The 20,591-nt window shown below is 40.2% G+C and overlaps 1 protein-coding gene across 12 annotated transcripts in view; it reads right to left on the reverse strand.

The window, feature by feature from the left end:
* TBC1D5 (TBC1 domain family member 5) overlaps positions 1-20,591 on the reverse strand; it is a 545,542-nt gene that overhangs the window by 57,305 nt on the left and 467,646 nt on the right. For 10 of the 12 annotated variants that reach the window (XM_019810740.3, XM_045037659.1, XM_019810743.3 and 7 more), the window contains 3 exons: positions 13,285-13,571; positions 9,110-9,175; positions 283-446 (listed from right to left, as the gene is read on the reverse strand). In XM_019810740.3, the coding sequence (XP_019666299.2) occupies positions 283-446; positions 9,110-9,175; positions 13,285-13,571 (517 nt within the window). The remainder of the gene's footprint in view (positions 1-282; positions 447-9,109; positions 9,176-13,284; positions 13,572-20,591) is intronic. The other 2 variants (XM_011286217.4, XM_045037662.1) reach the window with 1 other exon arrangement.

Consider the following 20,591-nt stretch of genomic DNA (forward strand, 5'->3'; position numbering starts at 1 on the left):
TAGGCTTTGACAAAAAAGCATTTGCAGAGGAAGAAAGGGCAGATTTGGGATTCCACTTATTTTAAACTGATGCTACTTTTTTTCTCCTAGTGGAATGCAGGCCATGGCCTTAAAATATTACTAAGTGATAATCATAAAATTAAAATAATTTGATGAAAGTATTAATTTTAGTTTGTAGTCATGTGAAGAGCTTTTTAGAACTCAGCCCTAAACAAGTTTTAATAAACGCAGCACTCTACAGGAAAATGAAGGATAAAAGAAAAACTGTCCTTAAATACTTACAGATTCTTTTCTGCCCATAGTTTTGCTGTGTGAGCGGGAACGGGAGATGTTGCTAAAAAAGGAGTCCTTTTTAGTAGCAGATGAAGGTGGGGAGCCAGTGAATTCCCTTCCTCCAGGCAAACTTTCAGTGCTCGGGGATGAGCTGATGGTTTTAGAACTCTGTCCTGTAAGAAAAATTCAGAGGCGATAATGAATCACTAGACTTTTTCATTAAAGCTACTTTATTCACTGCCTTTAACAAAGGATCAATTATTGTATATCTTTGTTCGCACTGTCAACATAAGGACACCGAGGAGTTGTTAAAATGCACTCATTTTATGTAGCAAAAAAGCTGCCAATTTGTAAAAAAACAATGAAGTGCCTCCATACTTTTCCACATGTAATTTATGTTATAATTGTCTAAGTGTTGCACACATCAAAAAAGAAAAAAACAGCAAAAAGATCTCATTTTGAGAAATGACAGTTTAGATAATTAGATTTTCCCCCATTAAAGGAATCACCCTTAGTGACAGACACCAGAAATGATTATATTACATATTATATTAATATTAAAAAATATAAATCCTTCAGCAGTTTTTCAAAAGAGCCTCTTTCCTCTTCACTAATTGCAGAACAGATACGTGGCCAGCCCCCGCCTACGGTAGAAGCATCTGAAAAATGGGATAAGGTGCTGGCTCACAGGGCCTCTTTCTAGACCTTTCCTTACACTACAGTGGGGACACCTGTGATCCCCAGCAGCTATCACTCTGCTTGGCAAATGACCTTCTCAGGTCAACTAAGGTCAACTAAGGTCAACTAAGGTCAACTCCTCTTAGAATGTATCTCTGAATTATCAAATTCCAAGTTAGTGATAGTATGGATAAAGTACTAACTGGCCTATATCTCACAGAAAATCCCTGCACGATTTCCCCTTAATTACAGAAATTAGCTTACTAACATTTTCATCCCCTTTGGGAACGTAAACATTCAGACCTTAAGAAAATGGAGTCACTAGAACATGTTCCCAAAGGATGGAGCACTTCATCTGGAGATCTGAAGGAAAAGCCTACGCACCAGAAGTAGTCTTGCCTTGAGATAGAAGAAAGGACTATTACACTTCTCTGTCCTCCTCATGCCCTGCACACACAGAACATGACAACACTGGGCTGGCACACCGGGCAAATGGACGAGCCATTCCATCACCCAGGCCTCACCTGGACAGCTCCCGAGGCAAGTTGCCAGGATTTTCAACGGGCTTCTAGCCCATAAGCTGCACAGTGGTTCTGAAGCCCTCTATAAACCTTTTCAGGTTTTTAACTGATAGGAACAACGTTAACAATTTCTTCTGCTGCATTGAAACTTAAAGCCTATTCTTGGAGGCACATTCTTAAGTGTACTGCTGTGGTGCCCCGCCCAAGCCCCCTGTGGGACCAAGGCACTATTCCCCAGCCATGGGGAGTGCTGACTGATGAGGGTTCTTATGAGTTCTTCTCTGAAAGTGGCCCTGAGTTCTTCTCTGGAAGTGGCCCTCAGCTGAAGACAGCTGCTCTAAGGTCATGTACCCTCCCCTGGGATTAGCTCCAATCTAGGGACTGGGTGGGGTGATAGAGGATAAAGGCTGGCCCTCTTGCCTCAAGGCAGACTATTCTGAAGGGCCAGCCCGGTCCCAGAGGGTCCCAGAGGTTCCAGCCACGACTGCAAAGCATTTCCACTCCTCCTCAGCTCACTGCTGCTCCTTTTGCTCCCCAGATACTGATCTTGACAGCACCCCCCTCCCTCCGGCCCCGCCTAAAGCTTCCTACCCATAAATCTTTGTCTCATAGTTTATTTCTCAGAAATTCTGACTCACGACAGTTACTCAGAATTGTTTTAGATTGTAGGCATTTTTAAATATGCCAAATAAAGACCAAATTCTTAGGCCACCTCAGGCATGCACATATTCTTCATTCATAACCAAACACCGCGGAACAAGCCCCATGCGGATGGATCGGATGGAATGTCTGCAGAAACTGTCCAGCACTAAGGATGAGGGATGACCACAACAGGAGCTCTCAGAGAGCTCCAATAGCAGTACCAGGGAAATACACGCCTCTATGTACACTAACTAACCTACAATCCTGGGTGAGAAAAGCAAACACAGAAGTGCAAACAACAGTACTCTGGAAGCACAAAAGAGAGAGCAACTGAGCCTGTCTCAGGCAACCAGAAGTGTGTGCTCCGTCTTCATACCTGAAGAGACGGTGGCGGTGGTGGCGGCGGCAGTGGCCTCAGTGGCTCGGGGTGGGTCGTTTTTAGCAGAGAACACGGTCTTTGTGAAGGCAACTGGTAAATGCTACTGGGGACGTCTAGCTCAATCAGAGCTTGCCTGAATCCTCTGGAGCTTCCTGCCATCTACATGTAACTGAAAATGACACCAATACCAGTGGAAAATAAGACTAGTCCAACAGAGGGCTTCTTTTGCACTTGATGACGATTTCAATGGTCTTCTGGGAAAAGGAGAGAATCAAGGAAGTTCTTCCTAAAAGCTGCGGGCACCCTACACGTGAGCTTATTTTCCCTCTTGGTCATCCAGCCATAGTGGGGACGGAGGAGCGAGGGAAGGTGAGGGTCTAAACAGGGCCAGGTAGATCAGAAAGAGCATTTTGTTCTCATGCTGAAGGGTCTGGCCCTTACCTTGTCAGGAGATGATGAGAGTTACTGAAGATTTTAAGGAAGAAAGTAGCATGAGGATTAGAGGAGCTTGGCTGAGCAAGGCATCTCCTGCGCCTGCCCACACATGAGATTACGAGGGCTGAACCTAAGGCTGTGGTGGTAGATTTGAGAGATGTTTACAAGGCAGAATTCCTCAAACCAGTACCTGCTGGGTCTGACACACCTAAGCTGGAGTCTAAGCCCAGCGGGTATCTAGCGGGTATCTAGCTGAATCAACAATTCACTGCCCCTCCATTAGCCATGATTCTCATCTATAAGTGAGACACCTACTTCATACATGCTTTGTAGCCCAAGTGGGTAATGGGTATAAAAGGCTCAGGGTGGCTTAGGATCCCAGGCGATATGCTAAGTAGTCAGCAGACATAAAGCATTACTAGCAGAGTGGTGACTTCCAAATCTAAAGCAGGTACTGTGGGCTGCAGATTTGCTAGTCCTCTCCCCTTAGGACTAGTCTCACTTTAGCGGCACCTCCCACAGACTTTGGGGAACTAGCTGAGCCGAGGACTGCCACATCCGCCACACCTGAGACTGCCTAGTGGGACAGCGGGAATCCAGGCCCCGCTCTACTGTTCTGCTTGCTAAGATGGGTGCCCTGGTGTGAGCTGCATGTGCACAGAAGGGGTAGCTTTTTCTAAAGGGCACTCAGGTGTTATCTGGACTAGCTGTGGCTGTGTCCAGGCATATTAAATCTGTCCTTCATTCTCTTTTCCTCTCTGAAACATTCAATAAAATTTTGTGTCCCATGTGCTACCTATCAGTGGAGGTTATTTGTCAAGAGCCCAGGCTGCCTGAATGAGCTTCAAAGGCATCACGAGGAGCCCTGACTACAGAATGGCTGGGAAGGAAGAAAGGGGAAAGGGGAGAAAGTATTTATTAAGCTCCTACTATGTCCCATGAATAATATTTTTGTGATTTTTCTCTCATTCAACTCAATGGAAAATAGGAACAGGGGCTAGGGTATATTCCTAAATGGACAGGCAAGAACCTGAGACCAGCTGGAGGAGCTAGACACAGGACCTCCAAAGGTAACATGTTCAGAGGGCTAGGAAATCTGGGGTGGGGGAGGTCACTGGTGGGGTGGCACAGCTTAGAAGAGCAAAAAGGGAAAAGTGCTGTGGCCTTGACTTTGTTCAATGACCCAGGAGAAAACGAGAGGCATGTGTCCCCTCTCTGGTAATATTTTGTCACCTCACAGACTTGAGTGACAGACAGCAAGAGGGCTGATGTTTATGCATTAAAAACATACATCTTGGTGTCACGGGAGAGTGAATGGAAGGTTGTAAATGAGACCCCTGGAAACAGACCTGCTCTAGTCTGACCACAGAGTCTAAGCATTGTTGGATCCAGTGCCTACATGCAAACATGTGGTTATAGAATGTCAGAAATAATTATTAAAAACATAATTTTTTTAATGTCTATTTAGTTTTGAGGGGGTTGCAGGGCAGAGAGAGAGGGAGACACAGAATCCAAAGCAGGTTCTAGGCTCTGAGCGGTCAGCACAGAGCCTGATGGCGGACCTCAAACTCACAAACTGTGTGATTAGGACCTGAGCCGAAGTCAGATGTTTAACCAAATGAGCCACCCAGACACCCCAGAAATAATTATTAAAAAAGAAAAGATAGAGGAGTTGAGTTGGCTCTTTCAGAACTTGATTCTGAAAACCAGAGGTATTTGGAAAACAAAACAAAACAAAACAAAACAAAACACATAACAGTGCTCCCCTCATCACTGCCACTTGAGCAGGCAGCACCCGTGAGTCCTTACGGAGCACAGGTACGGTGGTAACTTCCCACGACCAGCCCAGAAGCAGCTGTTCTTTTCCTTTCTTCTCAGATAACAGGTTAAGTGACCTCCCTAGATCATCCAGCAAGGCAGTGGTGGAGGCAGAATTCAAACCTGGACCCAACTCCAGAGCCCATGCTGGGAGAGTTGTACCAGTCTGCCTGTCCCTCCCCTGCCAATAAGGCTGTGCGGGGGGGCGCTGTGGCACATGTGACCTAAGATTAAAGACAAATGGAATGAGGTTTTTTGAAAGTGAAGGGCAAATTCTGTCCTTGTTCTCAGTCTAAAAAGTCATTTATTCAATGTCTTTTGGGAATAAGTTTTCCACAAAAATGCATTTTCTAGCTAATTGATGCTTCCCCAGATTTGTTTTACGTATCGTGTTTCTCTGCCTTCTTAGAGTGATTATCCAGAACATAATGGAACTGCTTGTCCTGCTTCACGACTATCATTTCTCAACAACAAGCACAGTGGCCAACATAGGGTCATTCACGAGGATAGCTTTTGGCTTCTCAGTCTCTCTTCTCCCTCCTGTGAGTAGGCGTTCTTTGTCCCATCGTTACTGTGTCCTATTCTAATTAATTCGGCCTCTCTTTTCTTTGTTCTACCGATTTGTTGCACTAGGGCATTTGTTTTAGTTCTTTGTTCTTGAAGGTCCAGAGGGGAGTCCTCTCCCGACATGTGAGCTGGTACTGCGCTAATGTGACTTGCACGTTACTCCTCAGTTTAAAATCTATTTTTTTCCTAGAAGGAATTATAAAAAAATTAACAGTGATTACCCTTAGGGAAATGGGTTGGCAGAAACCAGTGGGAGGAGTAAAGAGAGAGGTGTGTTGTTTTTTTTTCCCCATTTAATGACTTTAATTAATTGGGATGGTCAAATGTTGTATGTGTTTTAGATTTACCTTAAGAATGTCAACAGTGGTTATCTGGGCAGGGAGATTTTTGACCTCCCCCCCTCCTTTTTAAAAAAACCTGATCAATGTTATACAGTGATATCTATGTATGGATGAACGTATGTATATATATTTATATCTGCAACATAAATATGTACACACAAGTATAAACATTAAAAATGGTGCTGGGTGGCTCAGTTGGTTAAGCGTCCGACTTGGGCTCAGGTCATGATCTCATGGTTCGTAGGTGTGAGCCCTGCACTGGGCTCTGTGCTGATAGCTTAGAGCCTGGAACCCTGCTTTGGGTTCTGTGTCTCCTTCTCTCTCTGCCCCTTCTCTGCTCGCACTCTGTCTCTCTCTCACCCTTAAAAATAAACATTAAAAAATTTTTTTAAATGGTTATGGCAATAACTTAAGAAATCTAAATTCTTCCCCTAATGATCCATTAAGTGACAATACTTGTATACTTTGGTTGGAAATTCTAAATTTTCTTTGGAAGTAAGCTCTGTAAGCATGTGTGTGTTTGTGTGTGTACTCCTATTTTAAAGCTCTGCGGTTCCTAAATATCTCTTGAAAAGTTTCTGGGGCAGCCAGGCAATTTCCAAATCTAATTTCCAAGATATTCTTTAAGTCTTCAAAAACAAATTCTCCCATGGCACATTTTTTTTATGAGTACAACCCATACTGAGAGATATAAAATGGAACTTCCCAACAATTTTCCAAAAACTATTTATTGACTTAAATTGTGGGATTTCATTTTATAGTCAGTTTTTCTCCAAAAAAAAAAAAAAAATTAAAAAAAACACATATAATTGTGTGTTTAAAGGCAAAGATACAAATATAAGATCTCATGAAAAAACATAATCAAAGAATCACTGAAAGTGCTGTTATTTACTTCATTTCTTAAAACTTACTCCATTTGAAAAAACATACTTGGGAAAGTCAAAATGATAGTTTCATTTCCCTTACAAGTATATCTACTCTGAAAACATTATATAGGAGAGTATAATGGGTGTGGCCCCTCTGATGAAGTTCTTCAACTTCTAATATTACTGATCCTATTAAGCATAGATTGTTAGAAAGTTTTTTTGTTGCCCCCAGTAACTATTTTGGTTGACTTTTACTTCCCCTTGCTTTTTGACACTGTGCAGGAAGTATGTTGAGGAAAACACAAAGTGACTTCTCTAAATCAGGGCAGGTTAGTCTTATTTTCTTATCATCATTGTCACTATCATCATGACATACTGAAAGCTTTTTATTATTTGGGCTCCATGTCTCATAAAGTGGCTGGAGCCTTCTCTATCAGACTGATACAATCTCTGTCATAGCATGGTAGGCAGGAGGAATTCTGAACTGGGTATCCAGAAAAGAGCTGGTTCCTGACTGTGTAGGCTTGCCTGGGTTATCTAATGAACAGGCTGATGCCCAAGCAACCATGTAAATAAAAAAAAAAAAAAAAAAAAAAAGCGGGAAAGCCAAGAGAACAATGAGAACAGAGCTTGGGCACATAGTAAGCACTCAGCGAATAGTTGGTGAATAAACGAATAAGATGATTCTACCTATATAACACAAGAGATCTGAACAAAATGATATAACCTCCCTCTGCAAGATTCTATTAAAAATGCAAACTGTTCTTGTGGCTCTGGTCTGTACGAAAAAATAGATTGAGCAATAGCATAGAAGCAGAAATCAGAGTAAGTCAGACAGCCTTCACCTTTCTCTTTCTGTAGGTATAAATTGAGATTCCACAGCCAAGGATCTACTCTGCAGTAAACTAACTTAAAAAATGACCAAACTAAATTTGGGATACCAAAACACTTGTTAAAAAGTTGCCAGGGGTGCCTGGGTGGCTCAGTTGGTTAAGCGCCCAACTTTGGATCAGGTTACGGTCTCACAGCTTGTGAGTTTGAGCCCCATGTCGTGTTCTGTGCTGACAGCTCAGAGCCTGGAGCCTGCTTCGGATTCTGTGCCTCCACCTCCGTGTGTGTGTCTCTCTCTCCCTCTCTCTCCCTCTCCCCTGCTCACACTCTGTCTCTGTCTCTGTCTTTGTCTCTCTCTCTCTCAAAAATAAATAGACATTAAAAAAATTTTTTTTAAAACGTTGCCTGGGGGAGGTCAGATTTTAATTTTAGGAAATCAATTGAAGTCCTGTGAATTCTCACCATATCAGATGATCACAGTAATATTCATTTAAGTACAGTAAATGACAAAGCTTAAGAGAAATCATCTGGAGATTATCTGCACCCCTTTTTTGTCCTTGCTACTCCACCCCTTTCTAATATAGGTCACTTAGACACTAAGAAAGATAAACAGCAGCTCTTCATGGAATCACCAAGTTGAAAAAGCCCTTAAAGGTCAGGGTTTAATTACCTGAATACAGCCAGAAACTGTACCTGTGAAACAGAACTATATAGAAGTAAGATCTCATCCTTCTTTTGCCACAACATTTTTCAAAGAAGCCAATACACCACTCATTCTCCTAATCACAATATATTGTTTTTTGTAAATTTATAAAAAAGCACAGATAGTATGAAGACATATCATTATTAGAACAGCATTTTGATACTAGGAACATGACTATATTATGTGGATATTTTAAATTTAGGAAGATGTGATTATGAATTTTAATTTATACTGCTATCTTTTCAATCTGAATTTGAATGGAAGATTCTTAAGATTAGCTTAGGCTTCCACTTAATACAGAAATCCTCTCTACAGCACATTTTATGTAAAAGATTACATAATAAAAGATTAATGCAGCAACTTTAATATTTATACATTTTAAAATTCCATAGGAGGTGCTAAATGTGAATTGCTATTATTTCTGTATTCCTGGAATACAGATTTTGAATAAGTGGTTATGGTATTTAAATGTGATCTTTTTATTTTACATCATTGCCAATTACATACAGAGATTTCTTGCACTGTTAATATGATTCATAATACAAAGCCTGTACTTAAAAACTTATTTCAAAATCAAGTTGTAATTCTTTTAGGTAAAATATAGTAAATATTTCTGGCTAGTACATATGATAATATGCATAAAAACAGCATTTAAGTCATGTAATCTGAGAACTGATTTGTCAAATACTGCCATAGAGCACCTATGAAATAAAAAAACAAAACAAACAAAAAACAAAAAAAAAACCTCAGTGTGAGCTTCCAAATAAAGTGTAGTGTTAAAATAACCACAAAATATAGAGTGACCATATCTGGCAAGAAAAGAGGCTGGTGTAAACTTCATAAAAACCACATCATAGCCAGATTTGGCATCACCAAGGTATGACATGAGAGGGGACTCTTGTTCTAAACAACAGTGCCACTCAGCGGCTGAACAATGGTAGTGAACTGATCAACAGTATGAATGGAGGGTGGGCAAAAAGAAAAATGGAATTTTGGAGAAGGCAATGATAATACTGCAGGCAAAAAGATATACTACGTTGCCATGGTAACTGTACCTTGGAGGTCAGTTAGAGTCTGGACAGGAACAGAAACCTGAGCATCGCTTCCTGTAACTACATCGCCTGGATTTCATAAGAAAAAATAATTAGATTTCATAAAAAGGAAAAAAAATCAAGTTTACTTTTTTCATACTTAATGTAATACTTTTATCAACCTAATTACTAAAGGTACAGTAAAACGAAATACAATCTTAGAAAAATTAATATAAAATATTTTTTAAAGGAATTAATTTTTAAAAAGTATTTCCTAAAAGGTTTCTGTGAATATTTTTCTTCAAGAAAAAAACAAGTTTCTATTAGTCTAAAACATAAGAAACTTGAGAAATCAAATGATTTTTCTGAGCAGGTTTAATTATGCTACAAATAGTAATGTGGTTTCATATTTTCTGTCTTAAAAAAAATTCTTTATCCATAAGTAAATATGCATTTATTACAAAGCAGGCATTTTTTGAAACGCATTTCCTCCTACAACAGAGAGAAATTATTTTTAACTAAACTTGACACCAGTTTCTACAGTGGTAAGATAAATACCTAAACAAGTTCTAATTTCATAGTTAAGTATTGAAAAGATTTCATAAGCTACCACATGTACTTATAAATGTCAACATGTAAAAATAAATCTGTGAACTGCACACCCTTTAAACTTGATATACTTATGATAGGCGAGATTTCATTCACAAATTGGACCTATGGTAAATGCTTAAAATAAAGAAGCGTTCAACTTCAAAAAATAGACAAAGGAAATGGGGAAAGAGGGAGTGCATTCTAAAAGTACAGGAGAGAAAGGAAAAGGAGAACAGGAAATTCTGTGAAGAACTTGAGGTACACTCCCATTTAGAAGGAAGGCTTTTCGGTTCTCTGATTTCTTCCTTCCTGGCCAAGTTCAACATTAGGCACAGTCACTGTCAACAGAATTAATCCTCTGGCTGTATCAGCATCTGAAGGTCTAAGTTACTGTGAAATTCATAAACTAAAATCCAAGTCTTCTACAAAGACACTGTAGTTTCCAGGTTTGATAATGCAGGATTAATAGACTTGCTTGCCCTGTACCTTTCATATAATAGCAAATCAATTTTGGAATTATACAACATACCCTCAAGTGTTTTGACCACTTGCTACAATTATAATTGACAGCACAGCCAGCTTATCTGCAAATTACTGGGTTGTAATCCCATCATCCCATCCATTAACAGTACATGCATTTATATATGTGTATCTATATCTCCTGTAACTGAAATAAAATCTATAAATGGGTACACACTCCAAACCAGCTTTCAACGGAACTTATCAGGTCCTGAATTTTCATAATACAGTTACCTCTCTGTTCACTGATAAATGGCATGCCTATCTTCTGTTTATTTGAAGGCGATTTTCAATTCTGTGCCTGTTACCCACTTTTCTCTGCTGCTTCTGGATTACCTATTAGTGTATAATTTAGAGACTGAAAACTCATTTTAGTATTAAATATCACCAGAAAGTAGCAGAGGAATATCTGCGCGCCCTCTTCTTTCTTTCACGACCCGACTCCCAACACATACACAAACTACACTTTGCGTTCCCAGCAACACATACATGAATTTTGGGTTTTCCATACAACTCTCATCCTACAGAAGCATAAACATTCGAGAGTTAAGTAACCTACGAAAACCACAAGCATTTTCATCTTTACTAACAGCCATTATTCAAAGCAACTTTCAAATTTTCCGGCAGAGGACACTACAAAGGCTATTACATTCTCTCTCCTCAAAGGCCCTAAGTAGATGACTCTGTTCTGCGATAGTAAGAAGCCGTGTTCCAACACAAGCCTCCCGACAGACTACGTACTGTGCTCACCAATCTCTGGGACCAGGTGACACAGCTGCAGATCTGTCACTGTCACAGCACAGCGGGATACTTGTGGGAAACACCAGCATAAAGAACGAATGCTGGAGACGTATTTTCTCCTTGTAGCGTTACCCAGTGTATCTTTACAGATGTTTGGAGCTGGGAGGCTCCCCAGGGAGCAGTCCACACCTCTTATTTCAGGGCGAGGAGACATGGTCAGAAGGCTTCAGGACTGTGCTTACGGTTCATTTCATGGGCAAGTCAGTGAGAGGGAGCAGCAACCTAGCTGGTTTCTACTTGTATCAACTGTTCTCTTCGCCTTTTACTCCGTTTCATTCAAATCCTTATGCAGGGAGGGACATTTGCAGGAATGTTTATCTTTAAGAGGAAGGTAGACAAGCTTTTCGTGATTGACACGAGGAGAATGAACCAGAAAGAAAAAGAAGAGCTGCCACACAAGGAGACGTTCTTTCAGCACGGGGATCAGTTACAAAATGCCCTAGTGATACTCATGTTCCAAGTACTTTGCTTAAGTGCTCTGTTGTCTCCTTCTAACTGGGGACTTCGTTTTCATCAGTCGTTCCATCCTCGTGCGCCTCCTTCTCACTTACTGTGATATTAATACTTGACATTTCCTTAGAGATACAACTTTATATTTCTATAGTCATTTGGCTTGGTTCCTCTGAAGATTTAAGCTACAGCATTAAGAGATTCTCTGACTCATTTGCCTGCCATCAGTTAGAATTACTACTGACTATGGCTTGTTATCAAAGCAATACTGAAATCATATTTGGTTAGAACAATAAAACAGTACAATTAAGAAATATTGAAAATAACATTCATTTCCATTCTGAAAGTGGGCATGTCTCCTGGCATTAAGATACATTTACAATGTGTTAATGATTTGAAGTCTCCTTTTCTTTCAATCATGTGTGACAACGCTACATTGAAAAGAAAAGAATGTAGTTTTACACGAGACCTTCCTGTGTAAGGCAAACTCAATATTCTAACAGAAACTTATACACTAACTATACAAAGTCTAATACTTCATATAGGCAATGGTGATAATACCCTGTAACTGACAGAAGAATAAACATGCACACACTCGTTGGTGAATTCAATACTCATTATTTTTGTGCCATTGGGGAATAAAGTCCACTTAAGTCTGTCAGCTTAAATGCCAAGAATTTAAAATTTTTAACCATTTTAGATGCAATCTTCTTAAACAGAGTGTATGGGAACATGGTTTAAGGTCTTCTAACTGATTCAATATTACTGTGGTTGCTGTCAACACCGGTCATCGAACACGGCCAGAACAAGGGTCCCTTTAAGATGTGAATGAGGCATGGGTCAGGCTATTTGTGCCCTGACAACTGAATGGCCACAGGCTCTGTGCTTTGTGAGGTCTTAGGATTGAATTCTGTAGATTTTCTGCCATCATGTTCCTATTTCTTGCTTCTATAGTATAGATAGCAGAGTCCCACCACTAAAAATAAATGCAGCTGTTTCTAATCTGCTGTGAACAGGGGCACTTAATATATAGGTCTCTGAAAAGAGTGGAAAATAAGAGCATAAAGGTTCTGAGTAGGAACCTGAAGGGCTCTCCTACGAGTTAAATACATGCGGGAGACGAAGCACCAGAAAAGCCCGGAAACAGACCACACGCTTACTTGAGGCTGGGTGGCAAGAGCGCCCCTCACTCGTAGCAGCACCAGCAGCGGCCCCGCTCGTCAAATGAGAGCTTTGGATGAGGTGGTCTCCCAGGTCTCCTCTGCTCTAGCATTCTAAGGCTCTAAATTGTAGGGCCTGGACTCACAGACTGACTTTGGCTGCTAGAGATTCTGTTTAGCCTTCCCCGTAAGGGTACAGTTCATATTGCTCATGGGTAAAGCAGCTGGATGAGCGACTGCACGCCTAGGGACAGCACGCTTTCTTCAAACCGGCTGCGCGGATGGATGCTATGACCAGTGAAGCCCATGCTCTTGGAACGTCCCATTTCAGACTATACATCATTACACGTTAGCAGAGATCGCATCAACTGCTTTCAAGTTCTGTGTTGTGATAGCCTGTGCCATACTCTACGGGCATCCAGAGGACTCGAATGCACGTATCCTAGGATATAGATGCTAAAGAAGTACCTTAACAAATTACTTCATAAAATGGTCTTATTAAAAATGACACAGGATCTGATATTCCAACTGAAAAAAAAAACGAATCTAACAGATTTTTAAAAATTAGGTTTTGCATTAATTTCTATCTGTAGGAGGTTGGTTCCTCACAGGCAGGCGAGGAAATCCCAGGCTACACTGTGAGTGTTTTCGTTCGATTTATTACGATTGTTTCCTTACCTTTGTTCAATTGCACTGGCATGCTTTCCGATTTCATCAGTCTCTGCTGCTGCTGCTGCTGCTGCTGCTGCTGCTGCTGCTGCTGCTGCTGCTGCAGGGGATGCCTGGGGACCTCTGCCAGGGTCCTGGTGGGAGGCACAGCAGTGGAGGAGCCTCCACTACTGCCCGCTGGTACAGGGCCACCCGCACTGCCTGGGGCCATTGCTGGAGAAATCAACTTTCTTCCAAAATTTATCAGGCTATTAGAGACCTTATTTATATTCAGGGGAGCACCTTTGACGTTGGCCCTGTAGAAAAAAAATTAGGTGGAGAAACATTACTTAAATTAGAGGACAACTCTATGTCACATATTCCAAATGGTATAAAAACACATCTTACCCGCTTGAAAAAGGCCATTTACTGGAACAGCTACACAAAGCGAAAGTGAAAACGTAAAAGTGATCACAAAATAATACAACGATAAGGTTCTTCGAGAGGTGGCTTATGGAAAATAGTCTTTTTACTGTTCATTCATTCATTCATTCATTCAACAAATGGGGCCTATTTTGTGCTAACACTGTGCTCGGTTCTGGGGATGCAGTTGTCCACAGCAGACGTAGTTCCCCTCCTGGAGTTTTCAGTGTAGTAGGGAAGAAATATATTAAATAATCGCGTAAAAAAAGCATGGTTAAAGCCTGTGATAAGGACTCTAAAGGAGACGTCCAGGGCTCAGCAAGCCTTGGATAGAAGGCGGCACCTGTGAAATGAAGCCGACAGCAGATTTCCCACAAGCCCTGGCATGTGGGTATTAGGCCACATTTAATCTGATTTTGAAAAATAAACGTGTCTGAGAGTCACAAAGTAAATTCAATAAAAGCTGTACAGAATCGCCCAGTTCCTGAGAATTGCGAGTTGCCCTCACCACCCCGACCATCCCGGCTCTCCACATCCTCCTTCCCCACTGCCCTGCTTCACTTTTCCTGATGGCACTACATATCCTATTTGATGGGTTATTATTTGTCCATCTCCTCCAATCCCCATTCGAACGCAAGCTTCACGAAGATAAGGGGTTCTGGTCTGTCTGCTATGCTGCTGTTGCCTAGCGTATAACAGGTGCTTTATAAATATTTGTTAAAAGGGAGCTGCACGTCCAGGTAGTCGAAGTCTTTCCACCTCTACAGTGAAGAGTCCCGGCTCCTAGCGATGGCCAGCCTCTCTCACTGTGCTCTGGATTCCATCCTCTGACCTGAGATCGTTGCCCTTGCACCTTCCTCTCCTGAATCATTTTCTCCTTCTCTGTAGTGGCATTCCCATTAGCATACAACCATGGTGTGTGTGTGTGTGTGGGTGTGTGTGTGTGCGCGCGCGTGTGCATGCTCACACAAGCGCCCTTGCTAACTTATCCTGTGAACCCTCATCTCTTCCTAGTTACCATCCCACTTCTCCTCCTTCCTCATGACATATTTTTTCAAAAAGCTGTCTTATGTGCTACTTCTGCTTCTTCGGTCCTAGGCCCATTCAGGTCTGGTTGTGGCCTCCTTGCCAATGTGCAAAAACTACTCCTCCAGTCATGGATGACCTCCACAGTGCAGAGCTGAAGGCTCACTCTTATTTTATTCTACCCTTGTCAATGGTTAACCCCCTTACCCGCCGCTCCTCTCATACACTTCCTCGCTCGGCTGCCATGGTTTGCCAGCACGTGTGTGACAGCCATCTGGCAAACAGAAGACACCAAGTAAACATTTGTCAACTGAATGACTACCTCCCAGATGATTCGTAATCTTGAAGTATCTCAGGGGTATTATCTTGAAGACCAGTTACGATTATAAATTATTTTAGTTGCAGGAGGTAGTCCCACTCCACAACAATACCAAAGTTTGTATTTTTATTGCCCAAATCATTAATAGAAGCTTATTTTCTCACATTTTGCTTCATTTTTCCATAAAAGTAGGAGATCGAAAATCAAGTTTGAGGGATACATTTACTTGATTTAACTTGAATTTTACTATCATTTCCTTCTCTCAGATCTACCTGACAGCTCTTACATAGTAATTCTCCTACATTTTACAGAACAGCTGTATCCTTGGCGTTGCTAGATACAGCTCTAAGATAGAACTGATCCATAGTCCTATAATAAAAGAGAACACTATGCTTCTTCCTTTCATCAAGTTTTTCTTTAATGGTACTCGCTAATATTATGGGCTACATATCGGAGACTTACATTACTTTGGAGCTAGGACAAATCAAATTTAAAACCTGGAATTCGGCTTTATAAGAGAAAGAGTTGCTCATTTACAACTCCACGAAATGTGAAAAAAATTTTCAAATGATTCTTTTTGCATCAAGTTTTATCTTAAAGAACTGAGCTATTTCATGCTCTTCCAAAAATTGTTGAAAGTAACGTTTCCTAATGGAGATAAGGATATATCGTGATTACACACCACTTACTTCCAGTTTCCCGCTGCTTCCTAATGAAGTACGGCATTCTCAATTTACAGACACTACAGCTTAGCAACAGAGAAGGCACTCAATACATGTTTATTGAAAAATAAATGAAGGAAATGAAAAGAACTCGTAAGTTGTGGATTAGGAAGGCATTCACCTCTGGCACTGTATTTCACTCAGCAGCTTGCATGCAATCCCATGTCTTGTTGCATTTTAGTTTTGCTTGTTTGAAGGCAAGATTCATAATTCACAGATATGAAGAAGTTAAAATGTCGTTACCCTTTTTTATGAACAAAAATGTACTAGTCAAATTCCCATACTGCCAGCTGTAAAATTTATATGTTGATAAAAGTACTAAGAAACTGCTGGAGCATTATCAAGAGAATATGGTTAATGCATCTTCATTACTACTAATAAGCACAAAAAACATAGATCAAGCTCATGCCGAGCAATTTTTCATCTGAATACCTCTTAAAAGGGGATGAACACCGTTTTCCTTTTTTGGGTATTTTTTGTTTTTAACCAACTTCCCCCCTCATTCACTAGCCACTGCTTCCAGAAGAATATTTTCTTCTCAAAACAACTATTGAAGGTGACTCTTCAATTATTACAGATACAAACAACTGTAAAACATGTACTTCTAGGACAAACATGCTGTCCATAGTGTGTTTGTTTTTCAGGATGATAATTTTTTGGCCAAAGGTAGCTAAACACAGATCTTAAATATCTGTAGCAGCATTCTTTACTGGCTGTGATGTACGTTATTAAGTCATGTGTGCTGAGTCAATGAAAATTAATGCGTTTGTCAGAGATCTGATGGACACTGAGTACTGGGTTGGATTAACAATGGAGTGTAACGTGTAAACACCATTGAAATAAATAGTAAGAGGACTCTGGAGTTAATAAGACATTATATAAATCTAATGAGTAACTAATTTTGTGTAATCAAAGTCTTTCATTATTATTATTTACTACATACTCTTATTAAGTAATAAAAATAGTACAATATAGGAGGGATTGTCTTCAAATTGTTGCCAAGACCCTACTTTTTGCACAGCCTCATTTAGCAGGTTAAATCAGTAGCGATGAGACACTTACCTGAAGATTCAAGAGTCATCAAAACAACTGCATCAGAACCCAACCTGGCTTCACTGTTGGGCCCCTTTGGTTCACTTTCTAAAACTGGGTGACTCTTGCTGCCTCTTGCCACCCACCTGATCTCTTACCGCCTGACTTTCTAACCCACACTCTCCTGAAAGAGCTTCTAGTGTTTCCAATGTCTTCTTAACTGCCAGAGGCATGCGCTGTTTTCATTCAACTTCTAAAACTTTTCTAAAGCTTAAAAAAACCAACCAACCAAACAAACCAAAAACCCAGAACATTATCACGTGATCACGTTTGTAAAAACTCTCCACAGCCACGGAGATTTTCCTCTCCTGTTATCCAAGCTTTGACACCACCTCAGGCTTTCTTCCTTTCTATCTATGGATTTGTTTTTCAGGTCTGATATTAAGTATCTAATATTTGTTTACTTAACTCCTTTTTCAATAAAATTTTGTTACATGCTTGTTTATATTTTTGTCAAAGGAAGAGTTTTCCATTTATTTGTAATTATCTTTCTCAATATGCTAGTTTACATTTTTCTTATTATTTCCTTTCTGTGTTCCCAAAGGTTGAATGCTTGGTTCGTTCATCCATTCATCCATTCATTCACTTGTTCAGTTCCCTCTCTTTCCCAATAAAAGCATTTAAAGATATACATTTGCATCTGATTGTAGAAACAGCATCACAGTTTTTCCCACACGTTTTCTAAGTAGTCCATTGGCTCAATTGTTATTTAGGTACATTTTAAAGTTTCAGATGGCTGGGTTTGTTTGTGCTTAAATATAATACCCAATTTGTTGTACTGAATAGAAAAAGAGGTATCAGAAGACTGAAAGTGGGGGAACTGTTCTAATTTTTCAGAAGGATTGTAGAGACCACGAACCAGAAAATGGACTGGCTTATTAAAATTTTTTTTCCTAATTACTTGAAAATGGTTGTAGTCTATCACAAGTAGCCAGTATGGGTCACTAAAAACAAGTCATTCTAAGGCAACTTTATTTCTTATCTGAGGTGTTAAAGTCTGTAAGATTTACCAAGGTATGTCAGTGCCGTGGATAGAATGAAAGATAATGCATCCTCAGTTATAGTTGGAGAACTGTACCTCAAGTTTATTGTTGAATGTTCTAGCACCCACCAAAGACTTCTGGTGATGACATGTGTCTCAGACTTGGTTCACAGACCTGCTCACCAGTCCTTTTTATAAGCTCATAAATCTTCCTTCTATCAATGAGCTGCATAACTGGGGAGAGTAATGTAGCGTGCTCTCTGGACTGAAGTTTCCTTATCTTTAAGACAAGGGGGCTGGATTATTGATATTTTGGGTTCCTTTTAGATAGAAAAATTCTATAATTTTGTGACTGGAAAGAGAACAAGTGCTTACTGAATTTGAGACTAAAGGCCTGCAGAGACACCTAATCTATCAGACAAAGCAATCAAAATATAAAATACTCTCAACAGGCTAGCATGAGAAATGAATTAAACAGGTAAAATTTAACAAAGATAAATAGAATCTTAAGCACTTAGGTTAAACCTTTTTATAACTGCACATTACACACAGAATAGAGAGGTATGGGCTAACATGAGTTCACATTAAAACAACAACAACAACAACAACAACAACAACAACAACAACAACACCCAAACATTAGTGTTTTAGTTTGGTCTGCTAGGCTAACCTGAGCCCACAGGGACACTGCTGTAGAAAAGTAAGATTCTTAGCCTGTGTTAATACTAAATGAGTGAACTTTTGGTTTCCAGTCTGGCATGTAAGAAGCTTGGAAGTTTCCACTTTGTCCTAACAACCAGAAAGAGTTGAATAAATTGAAAAAAAAAATCAACATATTTTTCTTAGATCCATAGCATAAACTGCTGTCCCCAAATCAGACAGACTGACAGGTGACTACAGAGAATCACAACTTCCTGGAGCAGAGACCCATAGGAAGCAGCACTGGAGTAGGGAGATATGAGGTACAATTGACAAATCTTACTAGGGGCTCAATGGAGACCAATCTGACAGATAAAAACTCTGAGGGGGACCCAATCATGAGGGGGTAGCCCACACTCCTGAGTTTTATCTCCTGGAGTTCTACCGATTGGAGAAAAATTGTGCATCCAACAGGTGGAATGGAAGGGAACCATTTTGAAATACATCTGAACATTCTGTTTTTCTTAACAAAGTCTGCCCTCAGGAGAAACCATTCAACCCAAGTCTAACCTGCTGAGGTTTTATCAGAGCTTAACTGACCTGGAGGAAGGGAAATACCCAACCCCACACCCCTCTAGTCACCCTGTCCCACCCACATTGGGGAGGCGGATGAGAGGCATGTGTGTTCACAGTCTGAAGGCACAGGCTCACAAAAAGACTGACACCTAATCACAGGACTATAGAATGGTTCTTCTCCTCCCACACCTTATCACCACATTACTCTAAGTCCATTTACAGCAGTTCCTTTTACCCACTACATATATCCAACTATCACAAAAAATTTATATAAGACTTACTGAAAAAAAGTAGAAAGACACAGTTTGAAAACACAGAGCAAGCATCAGAATCAGATTCAGATATAGCCTGCTCTATCTGCTGGAATTACCAGACTGGGAATTTAAAATAACTATGATTAAAATGCTAAGGGCTCTAATGGATAAGGTGGACAGCATGCAAGAACAGGTGGGAAGTGTCAGCAGAGAAAAGAAAATTCTAAGAAAGAAAGAAAAAAAGAATGAAGATAAAAAAAAAAACTATAACAAATGAACAGTGTCTTTCATAGGCTTATTAGTAGACTACACACAGGCAAGGAAAGAGACTATACACACTCTTGAGGTTGAGGAGGTTTTAAAAGAAATTCCCCAAACTGAAAAGCAAACACAAAAATGACATAAAGAAAATCACAGAAGAGAATATCCAACTGTGGGACAACTATAAAAGGTATAACATATGCATAATGAGAATACCAGAGGAGAAGAGAGAAAGAAAGGAACAGAAGCAATATCTGAAACCATAGCAACTGAGAATTTCCCCAAATTCATGTCAGACACCAAACCACAGTTCTTGAAGGAAGCTTCAAGAACACCTGGGAGGGTGAACGCCAAAAGAACTACACCTAGGCATGTAATTTTTAAACTATATAAAATCACAGATAAGTAAATCCTGAAAGAAACCAGAAGAACAGAATGCCTTACCTATGCAAGAGCAAAGATAACCAACTTGTTGGAAACCATGCATGCAAGAAGAGAATGGAGTGAATATTTAAAATACTGAGAGAAAAAGCCCCGCCAACCTAGAATTCTGTACCCTGTGAAATTATCCTTCAAAAGTAAATATGGTATCTCTATGTAGTAAATATATATTATCTTTAATAGTAATATAAATATGTGACTAAAAATACTAGGTGAGTGCCTACATGGCAGAAGCTAACTGCACAACTATGGCAGACAGCTTTCGCTGAGGCATTAATGTCTGGCAGAACTGAGTTGTGTCTTTATAAAATGGAGTAGAACAGTGGGGAGGTATGAAAATTATGCTGCGAGAGGAATGGCTTAAAAAGCTGGGGGGCGAGTCTTATAATATCATCGGAGCTGTCATGGGGGAAAGCAGTCCTTTTGGCATGGCTTTAGAAAACGAAATGTGTTACGAAAGTTACAGAAAACAGTTCAAAAGCTATAACACAGGAAACCCTTTCTAATGTTCTAACAGGCTCTACTTAAAATAATAACTGTTCCAATTCTGGAACTGTGTAAGAGATTGGAAAACCACCTTCAGACACTGTGGCTTTCTAGTC

This window comes from Felis catus, chromosome C2, assembly GCF_018350175.1.
Source record: "Felis catus isolate Fca126 chromosome C2, F.catus_Fca126_mat1.0, whole genome shotgun sequence".
Taxonomy (NCBI): Eukaryota; Metazoa; Chordata; class Mammalia; order Carnivora; family Felidae; genus Felis; species Felis catus.